Source organism: Silene latifolia, chromosome 10 (assembly GCF_048544455.1).
Source record: "Silene latifolia isolate original U9 population chromosome 10, ASM4854445v1, whole genome shotgun sequence".
NCBI lineage: Eukaryota > Viridiplantae > Streptophyta > Magnoliopsida > Caryophyllales > Caryophyllaceae > Silene > Silene latifolia.
The window spans coordinates 161631239-161653509 of record NC_133535.1 but is presented as its reverse complement, the minus strand read 5'-3'; the positions used below and the strand labels follow the sequence as shown (position 1 = coordinate 161653509).

General features: G+C 39.3%; 3 protein-coding genes across 3 annotated transcripts; all 3 read right to left on the bottom strand.

The window, feature by feature from the left end:
• Window positions 1-8842: 8842 nt before the first annotated feature.
• LOC141608810 (receptor-like protein EIX2) lies at window positions 8843-12211 on the bottom strand. Its single transcript, XM_074428154.1, has 3 exons — window positions 10729-12211; window positions 9685-9987; window positions 8843-9567 (listed from the first exon to the last, which is right to left on the bottom strand). The coding sequence occupies exons 1-3, from the start codon at window positions 12209-12211 to the stop codon at window positions 8843-8845; spliced, it is 2511 nt and encodes an 836-aa protein (XP_074284255.1).
• A 2088-nt stretch (window positions 12212-14299) lies between these two features.
• Window positions 14300-14989, bottom strand: LOC141608809 (receptor-like protein EIX2). The gene has a single exon (XM_074428153.1). It carries the CDS (start codon window positions 14987-14989, stop codon window positions 14300-14302), a length of 690 nt encoding a protein of 229 aa, XP_074284254.1.
• Window positions 14990-16250: 1261 nt separating this feature from the next.
• LOC141608808 (receptor-like protein EIX1) lies at window positions 16251-17611 on the bottom strand. The gene is made up of 2 exons (XM_074428152.1): window positions 16374-17611; window positions 16251-16278 (listed from the first exon to the last, which is right to left on the bottom strand). The coding sequence occupies exons 1-2, from the start codon at window positions 17609-17611 to the stop codon at window positions 16251-16253; spliced, it is 1266 nt and encodes a 421-aa protein (XP_074284253.1).
• Window positions 17612-22271: the final 4660 nt, after the last annotated feature.

The window sequence follows — 22271 nt, the reverse complement described above, 5'->3', positions numbered from 1 at the left end:
TTTAAATACTGAGCTCAACATACAAGCCCGGAAAATCTATTCTGAATTGTATGACATAGGTGGGTCATAAGCCCTCCAGTGCAACAACCCCACCCATAACACATTAAATCGCCTGATCGGTCGAATAAGCGCCTGATCCAGTCGAATAACTGGCCTGATCCAGTCAGAAAACTGGCCTGATCCAGTCGAATAACTGGCCAGATCCAGTACATATCCAACATCAATACCTTATCAAAACACAAAAAGAAACAAAACAAAGACCAAATATTTATTCACCCAAAATACTGGTCCCACCTAATAACCATCCATCCCAGGGACATTCCCCCTGGATGGGCCAAAAAATTCCTTAAAACTCTAAAAATTCATTCCAGGGACATTCCCCCTGGATAGACCAAAACCCAAAAGAAAAAACTAAGTTATTTTTGAGCCGAACCGACTCACAACCATCCACCATCTCCGATCACGAGACTTTGCCTTGGAAGGAGGGGAATCCACTTCTTCTTCTTGACCCATATTGGCCAAATCAGGATACCGAGCATCCGAGTCTGTCTCATCTCGGTCCGGATTCCAATCGGCCCGATCGATTTCGGGTCCCTCATAGCATCAACCCGACCTTTTCCGAAGAAGTACCGAGCCGCATCACCAACCTCGCCTCCACTAACTCCTTTTCAAAGACAAGCTCTTCATTCTTTTTCAACCGATCTGCATTGCCTGCTTCTCGACCTCCAACTCCACTGACACCTTCTCGGCATTTTTTGCAGCCACCTCACAAACTATAGCGACCCTGGTTGACTCCTTAGTGCCGCCAACCGAGATTGGAGCACCCCGTTACCCCTGGATGAGTGCGGGTCACGGTTTAGCTTATCCAGCTTTTCCTCCAAGTGGTAACCTTGGCTCAGGCGTCCCTAAGCCGTGACAAGCGAGCTTGACCAAACATCCAACCCCTGCGTACATACAAAATCAATTAGGCAAATACAAGGTAAAACAAAAAGCATATAAACTATAAAAAACAGATACAACTAACCTCTCTAGCCTGGGAAGCGAGTTCGGCGACCCTTGTTACAAGAAGAGTCGAATAGAAACCACCCTGGTAGACGAATCAAGGGTACTAGCAGACAACAGTTGGTCGCTCATCCTTACAGAAAACTCATCTATCCGAGCCCGGGCATCATCCATGTCATCAATCCTAGCAGGCACCTGCCTTATACTCCTGAGTGGCTGGGCCGGGATAGGCTGTTTCCCTCCTTCCTCCTCTTCCAGAATATCATCCTCTCTCTTCCTTTTTGAGCCCGGACGACCTCTCGGTGACACTATCCGGGCGGATCTTGAGGAGGTGGACATCGAAATCGGGATATCCAAAGTCTTGTCACTCCCACTAGTTTCCTGGCTCTTGGACTGTTTCAGAATCCTAGCCACCCCAGACCTTCAAATCCTTGGCGAGAAAAGCTAGCCACCTAGCGAGAAGACCTAAACACCGGATACATAAAAAATATACGTAAATATCAAACCAAAAAGCGACAAGAAGACAACAACCAAAATAAAAGCATGCGAGAAGACGTACAGAAAGAGCAAAGAGAACTAGGCTTGCCTTTGGGTACTCGACCCCGAGTCGGTTTGGTCTTCATATACCGGGCAACAATTCCCCGCCAAGCAGGTGGCTGTGTCCTCTCTTCCTCAGGAATGGCAAGGAAAGCATCTATCCTTGCAATAGCCTCTTCATCCAGAGGATCGTGATTCCAATCAGGAGCTACAAACATTACAGAAACAAAATATACAGGTAAGATTTATATACCTCACTCTCACTCAATATGACTGCAAAATAAGAATACAGGAAACCTACCACTCTCCAAAGGAGGATATCTCAGGTAATCAAAGCCTGATCCCGAGTCTCGATCCAGGATAAACAGGAAAGTCTTTGCCCAACTCTTGTCGTCTCCAGAATCCAGGTTAGTAATTAATGGAGTCATCTTTGACTTAATTCTCAAATTAAAACGACCAACAGAAGGATTTTTAAAATGATATAATGCCTTAATATCATTAAGAGTAATCACAAGATTGTGTTTAGCACATAAATTTTCTATGGAATGAACAAGTTTCCAAACCATCGGCATAATTTGAAAAGGTGACACTTCCATAGCACGGATGGTGTCAATCATTAAGGGAGTAAAAGGTAACTTACAGCCTGCTTTGAATGCCCATTCAAAAATACAGAACCAACCAGGTGATACCCAGTTAGCCCTAACTGGACAAGACTCAGGAATCCATACCTCAGTCGATTCAGGAATTATTTTCTTCTCCCTTAATATCTTGTCATAATTTGTTTTCAACAAGTTCTCTTCAGGAAAGTAAGGATCCAAAGATTGAAGGGCAGTGAAAACAGAATCCTGGTACTTAAAAGCAACAACACGAGCAGGAGGATCAATCTCCATCACTTCTTCTTCCCGGACGTTTACGGAGTTCGGGCTCGCAGCACAGCAGACTTTTGGGATGTAGGGCGTTTCTTTGCTCCCATGTTCTTAAGTGTTTGATTTATTATAGAAATTGTTGAGAAAATACGAGAACGGGATTATGAGAAATATGGAAGAATTCCAGAAGAATTTTAGAAGAATATTTAGCAAAGAAAGTGGAGGAAATTTGGTGGAAGATAATCTTGCCCTAAATACCGAATTTATAGAAAACCTATAACGGTGTGAAAACCCTAGGGATTGTAAAACACTCAGCATGACATCACCTAGCCGTTATAGTGTCCAACGGTAACTAGGAGTCTAAGAGTCATTAATTAAGTGTAAGTCTCTTTATTGTTTAACCCGGTAAAAATTGACATTTCACCCCGGCCCGACCCAAAGACGGGTAAAATGTCAAGGGGCAATTGTTAGGCCAGTTTAACCTCGGGTCGACCATAACCCGGTCCGACTCAATGAGGTGAATGGTTGAGACACAGACCGGACAAGACTAACTACTATCTGGCTGGTGAAGAATATTATGGCAAGAAGACTACTAAATCCTGGAAGAGAAGCCTGATAATCAGTATATCATAGCTTGGCGGATTCCTGAAAATAGCCTGGATTAGACAGATAAACAAGAAATACGATTGCATAAGCTAAATAATCGTGCCCTATTCTCAAGGAAGACCAAGTCCAAACCTAGAACTATATAATCCATGAATCTGGACGGAAAGAAAGGAAAAGGCTAAGGATTGGTTGAGTTGAGAACGGGTCAAGCAAGCTAATAGGAAGCATGCCCTATTATTCCGGTGACAGTTCCTACAATTTGGGGAAGAGGTTGCTGATTATAGACGTTGCTCAATATAAACGTTAGAAGGGAGAAAAATATAAATAGGAGATTTCCAACAATTGTAAAGTCATTCATTATTGCTTAATTTTATCTATACTTTATCTTTTTTACTCTTGAGCATTTGAATATTCTTTCAACATTGTGCCCGGTATATCAAAACAATAAAAACGTTATTCTTTATACTCATTTCTTTCTTTGTCATTTGTTCATACCATTCTAATCTTATAGAACTAGATACCCTGATCACTATATAACTAAGCCGGATCCCTCCAGGAAAATCCTGCTAAAACATTGTCCATTCATATGCACACAGTATACAGGGATGACAGTAATAATGCATGCATCGGAATTATAACGGGCCCCGTAATTATGCATGCATCTAGTAATATTTAATTTTTTTTTTATTTTGTAAAAACAAACAACAACGGTTATGTAGATACAACCCGTTGTCTTTAGTTATAACAACAGTTCATTGTTAATTAACCGTTGTTATAACTTTCCCTCCAAAATTGAGTCACACTTTCCACAACGGGTTTTTATACTTAAAACCGTTGTTAAATAGTTTTAACAACGGGTTCCTTAAGAAAACCAACCGTTGTTAAAACCTTTTACAACGGACGCTTTAACAACGTCCGCTTTTTTATATAACAACGGTTTTCAACCGTTGTTATAGCCTGTATCTGTAGTAGTGTATACAAGTTATTTGATCTCATGAATATTGTAATTATAGCAAAGATAGTTTGTAAATCAAAGTAAATATCCTAGGCTTCTCATGTATGTAATGCTATATATATGCATTCCCTTATCATTGTAAACATACAATTCATTAATACAATAAACCAAGTCTTATATGGTATCAGATTGCCCTAATCGATCCGCCATCAACCTACGACCTAAACGACCTTCCTTCAAACGACAATCCTCCCTCCTTCCGCCACCCTCAATCACCATGACAAACCCCAACAATGACATCTTCGTCCCAAACCCTCACGAAACAACCAAACCCTTAACCTCCTTGAACTTGAACCACTGTGTCAAGTTAACCCCGCTCAATTACACGGCTTGGCATTTTCAACTCACACATATCCTTTTCGGATTCAGTCTTCTTGGATTCCTCGATGGATCTGAGAAAGCACCACCCACCACCATTGTTGACGATGCCAAAAACGAGACCCCAAACCCTGCATACCTATCTTGGTTAAAACAAGATGGGTTAATCCTAGGTGCTCTCATGGGCACGATCTCCTCCGCCTTGCAATCTCTCATTGTACGCGCGAAAACCTCCAAAGAGGCATGGGATATCTTAGCCTACACATATGCCAACCCTTCCCGAGCCCATATTTTACAGCTCAAAGAACGCCTTGATTCCATCGTTAAAACGACGGATCAAACCATTACCGACTACATGAACCAAATCAAAGCATGTGTCGACCAACTCGCTCTTATGGGCAAAGTTTTAGACACCGAAGATGTTGTCGCAAAAATATTTAAAGGACTAGACTACGAACTCTATAAACCCGTGATTGACACAGTTAGAGCTCGTGACAACCCCATCACTTTTGAGGCATTACACGAGAAGCTCTTGCAACATGAGCTTCTCCTCCAACACCAACCCTCCTCAAACCACTTTAACCCATCTGCCAACCCGGCTTATCAAAGCCAAACCCGTGGCAACAACCGTCACCCCCAACAGTCGGCATCCACCCAAAATTACGCCACTTCCCACCCTTATCAGCCACCCTCCAATACCAACCCGAGACCATTCAAAGGACGATGCCAATGGTGTCGTCAAACTGGTCATGTAATAGCTAATTGCCCATTATTTCGCAAGCTATTTCCAACCATCGTCTTTCCCGAACCCAACTACCGTCAACATAATGGACCACCCCAAGCCAACCTAGCTACCCACGGCAACCCATCACCAAACCCGAACTACCTCCTTGACAGCGGCGCGTCCCACCACTTGACTCATGACTTGGATACCCTGGCCTTCCACTCTCCATATGACGATATGGATGACTTGATCATTGGAGACGGTTCTACCCTTGAGATTGCCAATACAGGTTCATTCAATTTGCATAATCTTAAATTCAATAATGTTTTACATGTTCCTAAGATTTCTCGTAATATTTTATCAATCTCACAACTATGTCGAGAAAACCATGCTTATGTAATTTTCTCACATTATTCGTTTTTTGTTAAGGCAATCCAAACCGGGACAACCCTCCTCCAGGGCCATGCTAAACACGGAGTCTATGAATGGTGCCCTTCCAAACCAGCCGCACTAGCCGCTGTCAAAGGATCGTCACTACTATCGTTACATCATAAGTTAGGTCATCCATCCTACGATGTAATGAAATTAATTAATAAAACTTCAGTTTCATCACCTATGCATTTCGATAATTGTCATTCATGTCGTGTTTCGAAGAGTAAAAAACTTCCGTTCACAGTCTCTTCTCTACATTCCACGGCACCTCTTGACCTCGTCTTTTCTGACCTATGGACGAGTCCTGTCATATCTCGAGGCCATTATAAATACTACGTTATATTCGTTGATCATTTTACCAAATATATTTGGTTATATCCATTAAAAAGAAAATCTGAAACCACTACTATTTTTATGCAATTCAAAGCCCTTGTCGAGAAGTATTTTCAAAGACCAATTCGACGTTTCTTTTCCGACAACGGCGGTGAATACATTAAATTAAATACCAATCTCCACAATGACAGAATTAACCACAGTACATCACCCCCTCATACTTCCGAACACAATGGCTATACCGAAAGACGACATCGTCACATTGTTGAAACGGGTCTTGCTTTACTTAACTATGCCGGATTATCTACCAGTTATTGGCCGTATGCCTTTTGCACGGCTACTTATCTTATCAATCGCATGCCTACCAAAACCTTACATGGTAGCACACCATACTTTAAATTACAGGGTGTTCCTCCCAATTACACTAAACTACATAACTTCGGTTGCTTATGCTATCCGTGGTTGAGACCGTATACCAAACATAAATTAGAGGATCGCTCCATTGCTTGCATATTCATCGGTTACTCTAACACCCAAAGCGCTTATCACTGTCTCGATCCAAAAACGAATCGAATTTACACATCTCGTCATGTGCAGTTTGTTGAAGATGACTTTCCCTCTCGAAAGTCAAACCCGCCACCATCAGCAAACCCTCCTGATGATTGGTGCACCCTCCACATTCCTCTCCTTCCACCTCAAACCACACCCACACCCAACCCGCAACCCAGCTCCCAGAACCGTCAGCCCATCACCATTGTCTACTCTCGAAGGACACCAACTCAACCCACTGTCCCTACCACGTCACCACCCTTCGAACAAACCACCTCCGCCTCCATCGATACATCTCATACCACGGCATCACCCACTGACAACACCACCTCCAACTCCATCGACACACCTCCTGCCTCTGACCTTAACACCACTACCACCAACCCGCCCTCCTCCTCGAACTCGCCCTCTGATCAGCCCTCGACTTCCACTCCTGCCCCACGCACAAAATGTGGCCATCCACCACCATCCAAGACAATCACAACACGGCTTGACAACAATATTCGGGTTCCTAATCCTCGCTATGCTAACCTTGCGCAAACTACCACTACCTCCGCCAACCTTCCTAATACTATAAAACAAGCTCTTGTTCTTCCCCACTGGCGTCAAGCTATGCAAGACGAATTTCAAGCACTCGAGCGCAACCATACATGGACTCTTGTTCCACGTACTTCGTCCCAAAATGTCATAGGCTGTAAGTGGGTTTTTCGAAACAAATACAATCTTGATGGTACCCTTAAACAACACAAGGTCCGACTAGTTGCTAAGGGGTTTCATCAACGACCTGGCATTGATTATAATGAAACCTTTAGTCCCGTTATTAAACCAACCACCATTCGTCTAATTCTCTCCTTGGCCATCACGCAATCATGGTCCTTGAGACAATTAGATGTTAATAATGCGTTTTTACAAGGCCACCTTACTGATGATGTATTTATGATTCAACCACCTGGATTCGTTGATCAATCCAAACCCGACTTCATTTGTAAGCTCAATAAAGCAATTTACGGACTAAAACAAGCTCCGCGAGCTTGGTATACAGAATTAAAAACCTATCTTTTGAATTATGGATTCAAACAATCTATTTCCGATTCTTCCCTATTTATTTTCCAAACAAAAACAACCTGTATTTACATGCTCATTTATGTGGACGATATTATAGTCACTGGACCGCATCCTAACCAACTTCAGACCTTTATTACAAATTTGGCACAACGATTCTCGCTCAAAGACCTTGGACCACTATCATATTTTCTCGGCATTGAAGTCGTACCAAACCACAATGGCCTCCATTTAAATCAATCTAAATACATTTATGATCTACTAACCAAATACAAGTTCATCGATGCCAAACCAATCAACACACCTATGGCTACCTCCCCGCCACTTACTCGTGAAGATCATCACTCCATTCATGATCACGCCACCTACCGTGCCATAGTTGGCAGCTTGCAATATCTGTCACTAACTCGGCCTGACATTGCATTCACCATAAACCGTCTTGCTCAATTTCTTCATCACCCTACTGTCACTCACTGGACTGCACTTAAAAGGCTCCTTCGTTACTTGCAAGGAACACAAACCTTTGGGATTCAATTATATCGCAACTCACCCTCTTGTCTTCATGCTTTTTGTGATGCAGATCATGCAGGCGACAAAGACTCCTACATGTCAACCACTGGCTACATCATTTATCTTGGTCGAAATCCCATATCTTGGTCATCCAAAAAGCAACGAGGTCTCGCGCTCTCTACCACTGAGGCTGAATTTCGGGCTGTCGCATCTGTCACAACCGAGACACTCTGGCTTCGCAACCTCCTAGCCGAGCTTCATATCACTGTCACCAAACCTCCGGCTATCTTTTGTGATAATATCTCGGCCACCCTTTATGCCAAAAACCCCGTCTTTCACTCCCGCATGAAACACATGGCCTTATCCTTCCATTTCGTCAAAGAACAACTGCAGTATGGTCAAGTTCGAATTCAGCACATTGCAAGTAAAGATCAACTGGCAGACATCCTCACTAAACCGTTACACAAAGCTCAACATTTCGAATTAAGGTCCAAGATTGGCCTCACCTCACGGACGTCCATCTTGCGGGGGCGTATCAACCATATCTCTTCATCTAAGGAAAATAATATCCCTTCCTCCAAGACATAATCTCATATCTATCCTTCCCTCCTATACAAGTTATTTGATCTCATGAATATTGTAATTATAGCAAAGATAGTTTGTAAATCAAAGTAAATATCCTAGGCTTCTCATGTATGTAATGCTATATATATGCATTCCCTTATCATTGTAAACATACAATTCATTAATACAATAAACCAAGTCTTATATATATTACATAGTACATAATGCAGTAAAAGAGAAGGAATTACTATATCATTATTCATTACAAAGATCTATTATGCATCATTGCTCTCTTGTGTATCTGAGTTCATACCAAATATTTATTTAGGAATTTTCATTGAACCTCCTCTTGAACCTGTTCACCCTCACTTTCAGTGGCACATAAATTCTATCACCAAGATCCTCAACATACCGAAAATAAGCTTGTCTCCAACTCCTCTTTATCACCAAAGTTCCCACCACGCCCCAAAATCCGGTAGCAACACCAGACATTACGGCTAGGATGAACCACATCTTATCATATTTATCTTCTTTCTTGACATCATCTTTTTCGGTGATAGGATTAACATTTGTCAAACTTGGTGCAATTTCGGTGCAATTGTTCGGCAAGGGAAACCCGCATAAACCCGAATTGCCCGCATAGATAGATGGGTCATCAAGAGTTTGAAGTTGGCTACCTGTTGGAATAGGTCCATGTAGGTTGTTGTTGGACAAATTCAACTTGCCTAGCCATGATATGGAAGATAAGCTCTGTGGTATAGTCCCTGAAAGATTGTTATTCGACAAGTCCAAAGATTCGACGGTCTTCAGGTTGCCTATATTTTCTGGAATGTGTCCGGTTAGGTGATTATATGACAAATTCAACGCAAACAATGTAGATATGTTTGTGAGCTCCTTGGGTATACTGCCAACTAGATAATTGCTTGAGAGGTCAATTATGGATTGACTCCCTATTGTTCTGATGGACAATTCACTTATTCCCTTAACAATTACGTCAGTTTGTAGATCGGCACCTCTCATATAAGCATAATCAACAAATCTCATAGAGCCTAAACAGAAAGGAATGTGTCCTGTCAAAGAATTCTTAGCGAGCTCCAATACTCGAAGCGACTTTATTTTGCAGAGTTACGAGGGAATGGTCCCATTAAAATGATTTCCTCGTAGACCGAGGAATTCCAATTGAGCATCAGGGGATACTTCTTTAAATTGTATCTCTCCGGACAACATGTTGTCACTGAGGTCAAGCACCATTAAAAAGTTTCCAATATTAAAAAGTGATGAAGCATTTTTTCCATCAAAGACTTCCCCTGTTAGCAGATTGGAAGACAAATCAATCACTTCAGCAACTTCTAAATTGCCCAGCCATTTAGGTATTGTCCCGGTAAGCAAGTTATTGTGAAGGTCCAGCAAATCCAAGGTACGGCTATAATAATAAAGTCCATCACAAGCTATATGGTGTGGCAAGGATCCTATAAGAAAGTTAAAATTGTTTAAATAAATAAAATCACGAGTTACCATGGTATAATATCTAACACAATCAACTCCGTATGTGAGTGTTTTCGAGCATTTACTGCCGGTCTCAAGCCCTGAGAAAGAAAGAGAGTTGCGGTAGGTCTGTGACATCACTGGACTGTCATTAGATAACTTTTTGAAATCAAATTGATCTATAAACTCATAGTAGAAAATAAAAATCATGTATCTTTCTTAAAAGAAAACTCTTGCATATTCTAATAAATTCATGGCGAATTAATCTAATTTCAAAAACATGTATTTTCTCCTTAAAATATTCAAAATTCGTAATTAATTCATCATGATTCGTGAATTAAGTTTTCCAAAGTTGAATGGTTAACAATGTTAGGGCTTGCTTGGATTGAGGGTAAAAAGAGGAGAATGAATAAGGGAGTGATAGGTAAGGTGCATTTTTCATGTTTGGCATGAGTGTAATTTACCCCGAGATTATTTCATGGATTTCAAGCAAGCCCTTAAACATTAAAATGAGTATGATGAAAACTATAAAGGTTGTAGATATAATTGATTTTATTTCAAAAAATGCAAGAGGAAAACATTCTAAATGAAAAAGGGTGTTTATTTTTGACGTTTTATGCACTATTTCTCGCACAGGCCTCAAATTCTCAAATACAGCCTTTTACCCACAACAAACATTGAATGTAAATAAAGGTTTCAAGAAAAAAAAAAACTATATATTGAACCTGTAAGTCGATTGCCAGAAAGATGTAATCCTTGAAGAGAGCTTGAGTTCCACAGCCATCCGGGCAATTCTCCTGAGATGCCCGTATCAGAAAGGTCCAAGTGTTCAATCTGAGTTTGATTTCTTAAAAATTGAGGAAACACCGTGTTTATGACACAAGAACGAACATTAAAAAATCGAAGTTGAAAGGGAGGTCGCCAGTTTAAACTCGAGTCAAGATTGAGATTAAGATAGTTTAAACTCAAATCCAAATACGACAATTTTGAGAGGTTACCAATTCCGAAGAAGGTACCATGGAGAGAGTTTGATGAGATGTCTAGGTGCTCTATACGGGTTAAATGTCCTATAAAATCTGGAATCAATCCGCTCAACTTAATATTTGACAAATCCAAATACGTCAAAGTTGACAACAAATTCACAAAAGATGCAGGAATTCCACCTTTAAACTCATTGTTTGAAAGATCAAGGTGATTCAAGTTTGTGAGTTTTCCCATCGAAGACGGCAAACTACCATTCATTGAAGTAGCACGCAGATCAAGGTAATTCAAGTTTGTAAGTTGTCCTAACGAAGACGGCAAACTACCATACATCATATTATTTGATAGAGCAAGGTATTGCAACTCAAAAGCAGCACACCCTGATAAACCCATCAAAGGCTCTAGAAAATCTCCTTGGGAAATAAAATTGTTGGACAAATCCAAGTGTTTGAAATTGCAAGGATTTTCCATTATCCCCATAATTCCACCTTCCACATAACTAAACAGATTCATACCCAAATCAAGAACTTCAAGGCGCTTCATGGCTCTAAGCCAGAGCGGAATTGATCCATTTAAATAATTGGAATAGAGAGAGAGGGATCGAAGAGAAACCATATTTTTAAAAACAGATGGAAGTGGGCCTTCAAAGCCATTTGACGAAAGATCAAGATGTTGAAGAGTGGGGAAATATGAATCAGAAGTATTCCCTATAAATGCCTCAGATGGATGCGAGTTGTCTAATTCGCAACCAGATAGACTAAGGGCTGAAAGAGAAGGAAGTGTAATAAGCACTTTAAATGTGTCGTGCGCTCTGAACAGGTTATAGCCGCTCATGTCTAGAGATTGCAATTTTAAAAGACCAGATGCCCACCCGAACCCTTCACCATATAAAAGACTTTGTTCATAGCATTCATGAACAACATGAAGATCAAGGTGTACCAGATTAGTTAGGTTGCCAAGTTGAGGCGGAAGGAGGCCAGAAAAATTAGCTAAAGAGAGATTTAGATACCTCAAATGCGTCAAAGATCCTATGAATTCTGGAATGTGACTTCCAGAAAAGTCATTCCCGCTCAAGTCCAAGTAAGTTAGGAGCTTAAGTTCGAGCAAAGCCGGACTTATTCCAGAAGATACCATGGAAACATCATAAAACGACATACAAATTATACCCTGCCAGTGATCATCAAAGTAATAACCATCAAATAAATTATTATTGATATGTGGCGGCATAGTACGGAGATTCAATTTGACGACATTGTGAGTGATATTGTCACAAGTGACTCCGTGCCATTGACAACAATCGTCACCAACCCAAGAAGAAAGGCGGTTCAAAGGATCTTTGGTAAAGCTCTGTTTGAACTTTAACAAAGCTTCAAGTTCGTGATTTTTGCACCTAACGAAGCCTAAGGATTCGGGTTCTTTGCCATGTCCATATTGTGATGAATGGAACAAATGCAAAAGAACAACAACCAAGAGGAAGCAGGTTCTTCCCATAATACTAAAAGTGGAAATTAATTAGTTTTAATATTCTGTTTTTGTGACTGATATCTTCCAAGTTTTCAGTGGTGCTTTAATATATATTTGAGGATATTTGAAAACCTAGTCTTGAGTCTTGACTAATAAATACTCCGTACATTGCAATTTCACATCCAAACATCCATGTCAACAAAATTTTCTACCCCCTTTTTTACGTTGCAAAATTCTTGACTAATAAATACATTCAAAACACCCATATCAAATCAAATGTATATTTGAAATTCATATGAAGCTCAGGTCAAGGTCTTCTGCTTCCTGTACGCCGTTGTAGGGTATAAATTCATTAAAAACGGTTAGGGCCACATCGACAAACACCCATAACGAAAAAGGAGAGAAAGTTACTGGACCTGTCCTAACTCATATGTTTATAGATTTTCTATCGTTTGTTGTATAAATCAATGCTGAGTAATACTTTTCCCATCTCGTCACGAATACAGTTAATTTTCAATATTCCGAAGAAATTTAAGACTACTGTAAATGAGTCAAAATTTAAATTACTCTGTCACGAAATTTTCTACATGTTTGATTATTAAGCTTGAAAACATTTAAATGTAGGATTCACTGCATACGTTGTAATCAAATGTGTGTGTATTTCCTGAATCGACAGTGACAAAAGAGAGTTTATGTTGTATTGGATTCTCCATTTTTGGAACAATGGCTGCAAAATTCCAGGAAGGTTGGCGCATGTATTTTCGACGTAAAAAATATTGTTCTTCAGCAAATGACAACGTGGATATATTTATCAAGCTTTTTGAATTATAAAACGTGATCAAGAAAATGTTAGTGCAATTGCTTTTTGAATTATAAGACTAGTAATAAGAGCGGTCTTAAGTCTTTTGTGTATATTATTCTTGTTGTATTTCCTCTGAGAGTGATCAAGAAAATGTTAGTGCAATCGCAACGTGGACGTACCTAATATGGTCAAGAAAAACAGAATGACACCACAACGAACACCAACATTACCCTAATGCATTAATGGCTCCTACAAATAGTCCGATTAAATTCTGATGCTTCATAAATACATAAAAAAAATAAAAATAAAATAAAAAATGAACATGACAATCTAACATGTCCTGCAGAACAATGAGGCATGCAATTCATACCTCGGTATCTATTGCGGTATAGTTTGATTAATCCAGTAATTCGTCTCCCAGTCTTACACTTGCTTCATGATATTGCGGTATAGTTTGATTAATACAAAAATTAAATCAAAAATGTGAAGTTCAATGTTCTACTTTGCGGAGCAGAAGCCGCATGTCCGGCTGTGCATAAACTGGTTAGAATGTTTGACTGATAAAATCGTATCGTCTTACAATCACCAAAAACTCCTCTACAACATAACCCATCATACAACTCCCAAGCAATCTTAACTGAATTCATTCTAACCAACTAGGCAATTAATCATTGTATTAGCATCAGCGCATTGCTTATTTCTATTTCCAACCAATTTCCTCAATGTGTTTCTATCAAAATTAAAGCCCACTCAAATACGAATCAACATTATAATTAAACCCAGATTGTTTTACAGCTGATTCATAGTATCCCAATGCAGACAAAGGTTGATTCTTTAATTTCAATGACATCTAATTAAGCAGAAAGTTCGGTTCTTTGATAATTATTTGAGGTTCAACATCATTAATGCAAGTAAACGGAAGGAATACATACAAACATGAAGTCCATACTCCATATATGGTACAAAATACAAAGTTCAAATCACATAATGCAAGTAAACGGAAGGAATACATACAAATCGTTAACAAGATCTATAATGCACCAGTGTCCTTATAAATTCTCATTGAACCCCCTCTTGAACCTATTCACCCTCACTTTCACCGGCACATATATTCTATCGCCAAGATCCTCTACATAGCGAAAATAAGCTTGTCTCCAACTTCTCTTTATCACCAGAGTTCCTACCACTCCCCAAAATCCGGTAGCAACACCTGACATTACGGCTAAGATGAACCACAACTTATCGTATTTATCTTCTTTCTTGACATCATCTTTTCCGACGGTGGGATTAACACTTGTCGAACTTGGTGGCGCATCAAGTTCAGTGCAATGGTTCGGCAAGGGAAACCCGCATAAACCAGAATTGCCCGCATAGATAGATGGGTCGTCAAGAGTTTGGAGTTGACTACCTGTTGGAATAGGTCCATGTAGGTTGTTGTTGGACAAATTCAAGTTGCTTAGCCATGATATGGAAGATAAACTCTGTGGTATAGTCCCTGAAAGATGGTTATTCGACAAGTCCAAAGATTCGACGGTCTTCAGGTTGCCTATATTTTCTGGAATGTGTCCGGTTAGGTGATTATATGACAAATTCAACGCAAACAATGTAGATATGTTTGTGAGCTCCCTGGGTATACTGCCAACTAGATAATTTCTTGAGAGGTCAATAATGGATTGACTCCCTGTCAATTCACTTATTCCCTTAACAATGACGTCAACTTGTAGAGGGTTATGCCTCATATCAACACCACCATTAAATCCCGCAGAACCTAAACAGAGAGGAATGTGTCCTGTCAAAGAATTCTGAGCGAGATCCAATACTGAAAGCGACTCTATTTTGCAGAGTTGTGAGGGAATGGGCCCATTAAAATGATTTCCTCGTAGACCGAGGATTTCCAAGTTAGCATCATGGGATACTTCTTTAAATTGTATCTCTCCCGACAACATGTTGTCACTAAGATCAAGCAAGATTAAGTTTTCTCCGATATTGAAAAGTGATGAAGCATTATTTCCATCAAAGATTGCCCCGATTAGCTTATTTGAGGACAAATCTATCACTTCAGCATTTTGTAAATGGCCCAGCCATTGAGGTGTCCCAGTAAGCGAGTTGTTGTGAAGGTCCAGCGACACCAAGTTACAACTATGATAATGTCCATCACAAGCTATATGTTGTGGCAAGGATCCTATAAGAAAGCTAAAACTGTTTAAATAAATAAAAGCACGAGTTACCATGGTATAATATCTAACACAATCAACTCCGCATGTGAGTGTTTTCGAGCATTTAATGCCGGTTTCAAGCCCGGAGAAAGGAAGAGGGTTGCGGTAGGTCTGTGACATCACTGGACTCTCATTAGATAACTTTTTGAAATCAAATTGATCTATAAACTCATAGTAGAAAATAAAAATCATGTATCTTTCTTAAAAGAAAACTCTTGCATACTCTAATAAAATAATCTAATTTCAAAACATGTATTTTCGCCTCAAAATATTCGAAATTTGTAATTAATTCATCGTGATTTCGTGAATTAAGTTTTCCAAAGTTGATATAATTTTATTCACGGACAACTATGCCTCATGATAAGTTGAATGGTTAACTATGTTTCAAGAAAAAAAACTTTATATTGAACCTGTAAGTCGATTGCCAGAAAGATATAATCCTCGAAGAGAGCTTGAGTTCCACAGCCATCCGGGCAATTCTCCTGAGATGCCCGTATCAGAAAGGTCCAATAATTCAATCTGAGTTTGATTTCTTAACAATTGAGGAAACACCGTGTTTATGACACAAGAACGAACATTAAAAGATCGAAGTTGAAAGGGAGGTCGCCAGTTGAAACTAGAGTCAAGATTGAGATTAAGATGGTTGTAATTCATATCCAAATACGACAATTTTGAGAGGTTACCAATACCCAAGACGGTTCCTTGGAGAGAGTTTGATGAGATGTCTAGGTACTCTATCTGGGTTAAATGTCGTATAAAATCAGGAATCAATCCGCTCAACTTATTATTTGACAAATCCAAATACGTCAAAGCTGAAAAATTCACAAAAGATGTAGGAATTCGACCTTTAAACTCATTGTTTGAAAGATGAAGGTGATTCAAGTTTGTGAGTTTTCCCATCGAAGACGGCAAACTACCATTCATCGAAGTAGCACGTAGATCAAGGTAATTTAAGTTTGTAAGTTGTCCTAACGAAGATGGCAAACTACCATTCATCATATTATATGATAGAGCAAGGTATTGCAACTCAAAAGCAGCACACCCTGATAAACTCATAATTAAAGGCTCTAGGATATCTCCTTGAGTAATATTATTGGTGGACAAATCCAAGTGTTTGAAGTTGCAAGGATTTCCCATAATCCCCATAATTCCACCTTCCACATAACTAAAACCATTTCTACTCAAATCAAGAACTTCAAGGCGCTTCATGGCTCTAAGCCAGAGAGGAATTGATCCATTTAAATTATTGGAATAGAGAGAGAGGGATCGAAGAGAAACCATATTTTTAAAAATAGATGGAAGTGGGCCTTCAAAGGCATTTGACGAAAGATCAAGATGTTGAAGAGTGGGGAAAAATGAACCAGAAGTATTCCATGTAAATGGCTCTGATAGATGCGAGTTGTGTAATTCGCAATCAGATAAACTAAGTGCTGAAAGAGAAGGAAGTGTACTGAGCACTTTAAATGTGTCGTGTGACCGGGACAGGTAATACCCGCTCATGTCAAGAGACTGCAATTTTATAAGACTGGATCCCCATTTGAAATCATCATTATATATATCACCTGATCCATCGCAAACACTTAGATCAAGGTGTACCAAATTAGTTAGGTTGCCAAGTTGAGGCGGAAGGAGGCCAGAAAAGTTAGTCGAGGAGAGATTTAGATACCTCAAATGCGTCAACGATCCTATGAATTTTGGAATGTGACTCCAAGAAAAGTCATTCCCGCTCAAGTCCAAGTAAGTTAAAAGCTTAAGTTCAAGCAAAGCCGGACTTATTCCAGAAGATACCATGGAAACATCATAATCCGGCAGACAAATTATATTATCGAGATGATCATCATAGCCATAATCATCATCAAAGTAATTATAATGTGGCGGCATAGTACGGAGATTCAACTTGACGACATTGTTAGTGATATTGTCACAAGTGACTCCATGCCATTGACAACAATCTTCACCAACCCATGAAGTAAGGCGGTTCAAAGGATCTTTGGTAAAGCTCTGTTTGAACTTTAACAAAGCTTCAAGTTCGTGCTTTTTGCACCTTACGAAGCCTAAGGATTCGGGTTCTTTGCCATGTCCATATTGTGATGAATGGAACATATGCAAAAGAACAATAACAAAGAGGAAGGAGGTTCTTCCCATAATACTAAGTGGAAATTAATCAGTTTTAATATTCTGTTTTTGTGACTGATATCTTCCAAGTTTTCAGTGGTGCTTTAATATATATTTGAGAATATTTGAAAAATCTAGTCTTGAGTCTTGACTAATAAATACTCCGTACATTGCAATTTCACATCCAAACATCCATGTCAACAAAATTTTCTACACCCTTTTTTACGTTGCAAAATTCTTGACTAATAAATACATTCAAAACACCCATATCAAATCAAATGTATATTTAAATTACTTAGTCACAAAATTTTCTACTCCCTCCGTTCCAATGAGATGTTTACACTTTCTTTATTTTGTGAGGGGAAAATAAAGCAAGTGTAAACATATTACTGGAACGGAGGGAGTACATGTTTGATTATTAAGCTTGAAAACATAGAGCATTATGTTAATGTGTACTCCGTAGCACACGAAGGTTGAATTCTCATTTCTACTAAAATTTCAATGTATCTTAAATACACCAAACAATACAATCTAGCTAATTGGTTACCCTAGAACAACTCGATCATTTACTAGTTGATTTAAGTGCTCATGAATACCTATTTAGAACAATGAATGAAGAATGCAATTCATACCTCTCTATCTATTGCGGCATCCCCCCTACTACTAAGAGAATAAAAATTCTCTTAGTTTTCCCTCCAAAAAGCATCTAGCTAAATAAGGTAATAAATAAAATTTTCTTTCATTACATTATTATCTTTTCAATGAATATATTCTTATAAATAAACTCTATTTTTTAAATAAATTCATAATTATGATTTTTTCATTAAAATAAAATAAAACTGATATTACATTATAAAGTATAAGTTGCTAAAATTTTCGATAATGCAATAATTATTACTGTAGAGAATAAATTGACACATGCTTACTATTAGTTTCGTGACAAAAAAACATTCACTAAAATAAATTCACAACTTAAACAATTTTTTTTATTAGTTTTCCATTTCAATTTTTTTGTTTCATATCAAAATACAATGGAGTTAACTGATAAATATTACTGAGGTGCAAATTTTAAAAGTATAAATCCTCCTATATACTAAGAGAATACAACTTCTCTAAAGTTTTTCCTCCAAAGTGCTCAAACTTATATATAAAAACAAATTAGATTTTTATTTATTAAACTAATTTTGCATTTAAAATAATCTATACATAAAAACTGTATCTCTTATTATTAACTTCGTGACGAAAAAGATTCTTTTAAAAAATTTGATGTAGTTAAAATATTTTCATAAAAAAACACAATTCATTGAATTATTCAATTCTTTTGATTAATTTTAATATTAGTTATTTTTTATAAAATTTCGCGAGATATAAATCTAAAATATATAACTAATACACTAAAAATTAAAAGGCCTATATTTACCGCGCATTTGCGCGGGATCTACACTAGTAGTTTGATCAATCCGGTAATTTTTCACCCGTTCTTCCACTTGTTTCTCGGCATTGTTTTTTCTTCTCGACTGTCTAAGCAACCAGTAATATGGCTTTTGTATGACCATCATTCGACATATTTAAGCGGGCTAAGAATCATTTTTGCAGTAGTCGCTAATAAACTCGAGTATGAATTTGCAGCTTAAAAAATCAGACAACACAAGTCAGTAAATTCTAGTAACAACTATCTCATAAATTGTGCAAGCTACTGTCGCCTTTACATTTTCATCTTAAATTGAAAACATTACTAAAATGCATATTACAACGGCATGAAGTCCATATGTTAAACAATACACAGTTCAAATCACATAATGCAGTGAAAGGGAAGGAATACATACAAATCGTAATTCATTAGCAACATCTATTACACTACAACGAAAACGCGGCTTAGTGACGGACATACCGACGGAAAAAACAAGCCGTCAGAAAACACGGGATACTGACGGCTATTTGAAGGAATTCCGTCGGTACAAATTCCTGACGGATTTCCCGTCAGGAGTAATTGGCGCGTTGACAAAGTCAATGGCGCTAAAAAACATGTGACGGAATATCCATCAGTATTTCCAAAAACCTAACGGAATTTCCATCATTGGCATTCACACGCAACAGTCCATGACAGCTGTGAGGCATTTGGCATATCTGACGGATATTCCGTCAGTAAATCATAAAAACTGGCGGATTTTCCGTCAGATCCCCCTTCTTTACGTGTTTCTGAATGGCGCCAAAAAAATGCCACGTGTCATAGTGTGACGGAATTTCCGTCAGTATTTAATTTCCTGACGAAAATTCCATCACTTACAAGCTAGAAACAAAGGACGGTTTTCCCGTCAGTGATCCGTCAGTATTTGTGTTTACTGACGGAAATTCCGTCGGGATAGGTATTTTAGTGACGAAATACGTTGACCCTGGTTCCCGACGGAATTTCCGTCAAGAAATGGAAATACCGACGGAAAAGCCGTCAGTACGGCAAGCTTATTTCCGTCGGTAACCCGCGTTTTCGTAGTAGTGTTACATCAAGAGTACCCGTGTATTTGAATTCATACCAACTACTACGTACTTCTTAAGGAATTTTCATTGAACCTCTTCTTAAACCTGTTTACCTTCACTTTGATTGGTACATATTCTATCACCAAGATCCTCAACATACCGAAAATAAGCTTGTCTCCAACTCCTCTTTATTACGAAAGTTCCAACCACGCCCCAAAATCCCGTAGCAACACCAGACATTACGGCTAGGATGAACCACAAGTTTTCATATCTATCTTTTTTCTCGACATCATCTTTTCCGGCGCCTGGATTAACATTTGTAAAACTTGGTGGCGAGTCAAGTTTAGTGCAATCGTTTGGCAAGGGAAATCCGCAAAAACCCGAATTGTTCGCATAAATAGATGGGTCGTCAAGAGTTTAGAGTTGACTACCTGATGGAATAGGGCCATGTAGGTTGTTGTTGGACAAATTCAACTTGCTTAGCCATGATATATGGAAGATAAGTTCTGCGGTATCGTCCCTGAAAGATGGTTATTCGACAAATCCAAAGATTCGACCATCTTCAGGCTGCCTATATTTTCGGGAATGTGTCCGGTTAGATGATTACGTGATAAGTTCAACGCAAACAATGCGGATATGTTTGTGAGCTCCTCGGTTATTGTGCCAACTAAATAATTCCCGGAGAGGTCAATAATGGACTTACCCCCACTTGTTCCGGTGCTTACTTCAACTATTCCTTTGACGATTTCCTCAATTTCTAAACTCGTATCGTTGATGCCAACAACACTATATTCCATGGAGCCTAAACAACGAGGAATGTGTCCTGCCAAACTATTCTGAGTGAGTTCTAGTACTAAAAGCAACCTGAAATTTCAGAGTTGTGAGGGAATAGGCCCATTAAAATGATTTCCTCGTAGACTAAGGATTCTCAAAAAAGCATACGAGGGAACCTCTTTTAATCGTATCTCTCCGGACAACATGTTGCCAGTGAGGTCAAGCACTTGTAAAGAGTCTCCAAAATTAAAAAGTGATGAAGCATTATTTCCATCAAAGATTGCCCCTGATAGTAGATTTGAAGACAAATCTATCACTTTAACAATTTCTAAATCGCCCAGCCATTTAGATATTGTCCCGGTAAGAAATTTGTTGTGAAGGTCAAGCCACTCCAAGTGACGGGTATAAGACCAATCCCGAGCTATGTGTTGAGGCAAGGATCCTATAAGAATAGTTACTGTGAGACAATTATTTAAATAAATAAAATCCCAAATTAGCATGATATTAAATCACAATATCCAACGCGATTAAAATAATGATCATTAATTGTGATTGCATACCATATAATTGTGATCTTGATCTTAAAAACTGAAAAGTATCAAGATCTTCATTGTAACAAACAAATATGTAAACGATAGAAAATTTTGGTGTGCTTTACTTCCTTCAGCTTCCTCCGACCCTCATTGTCTACTCCCCATTGAGGTGGTAGACTCTCATTTTGTCTCTCGGGCCACTTAGCAGCGTAGTTAGCTCGAGTCTTGTTCAACCTCGGTTCCGCTGAACCATTGAGTACTCTCCAAGATTGCGTCCCCCGTCTCGGCGTCGCTATCACCCTCATTGCCGAGATCCGAGAGTTCCCATTGTCCTCGTCCCCATCCACGGTCTTCACTAAGAAAGACCCCATCAACAGCATCGAACCGTCACTTGGCTTTATCACTGCTAATGCTCTCATAAAGAACTGCATCCCGAGTACTAACTTGAAGTCGTCTAACGGAACGGTGGTGAAGTCGAGCTCCCCTGCCCATTCACCCACCTGAACCGCGACCTTCTTAGCTACTCCTTGGACACGTCTCATCTTCCCATTAACTGTCTTGAGGCAGTTGTTCGTGTCGCTCAGAACTAGTCCCAATCGATCAGCTTCCTCTTTAGTCACGAAGTTGTGGGATGCACCCGAGTCGATCATGGCTCGTGCTTTCCTCTCATTCGCCATCAAGTGCACGTACATGAGCCCGGTGGATTTCTTGGCGAGGGGTTCGTCCAACTTCCCCATCCCACTTATTCGCTGTAGTGAGCTCACACGCGGCTGGTCTTCCTAATCACCCAAGTCTTCGTCATATTCTTGGTGATAGTCGGCCATCGTCCCGTCAAGACGCTCTTGAGCCCCCTTTTGGCATCTTCTGAATCATCGCGTTGAACTGAGCCTTGTTGGGAGATTCGGCCA

Excerpts from the sequence above, each read along its gene's own strand:
- LOC141608810 (XM_074428154.1), bottom strand. The coding sequence starts at position 12,211 with ATGCCGCCACATATCAATAATAATTTATTTGATGGTTATTACTTTGAT. Across the intron at positions 9,988-10,728 it reads TTCTGGCAATCGACTTACAG|GATCCTTGCCACACCATATA; the intron begins GTTCAATATATA and ends ACTTTCTTATAG. Across the intron at positions 9,568-9,684 it reads TGCTCAATTGGAATTCCTCG|GCTCTATGAGATTTGTTGAT; the intron begins GTCTACGAGGAA and ends CTTTCTGTTTAG.
- LOC141608809 (XM_074428153.1), bottom strand. The coding sequence starts at position 14,989 with ATGAGGCATAACCCTCTACAAGTTGACGTCATTGTTAAGGGAATAAGT.
- LOC141608808 (XM_074428152.1), bottom strand. The coding sequence starts at position 17,611 with ATGGGAAGAACCTCCTTCCTCTTTGTTATTGTTCTTTTGCATATGTTC. Across the intron at positions 16,279-16,373 it reads TCGATGAATGGTAGTTTGCC|CTTTGACGTATTTGGATTTG; the intron begins GTCTTCGATGGG and ends TGAATTTTTCAG.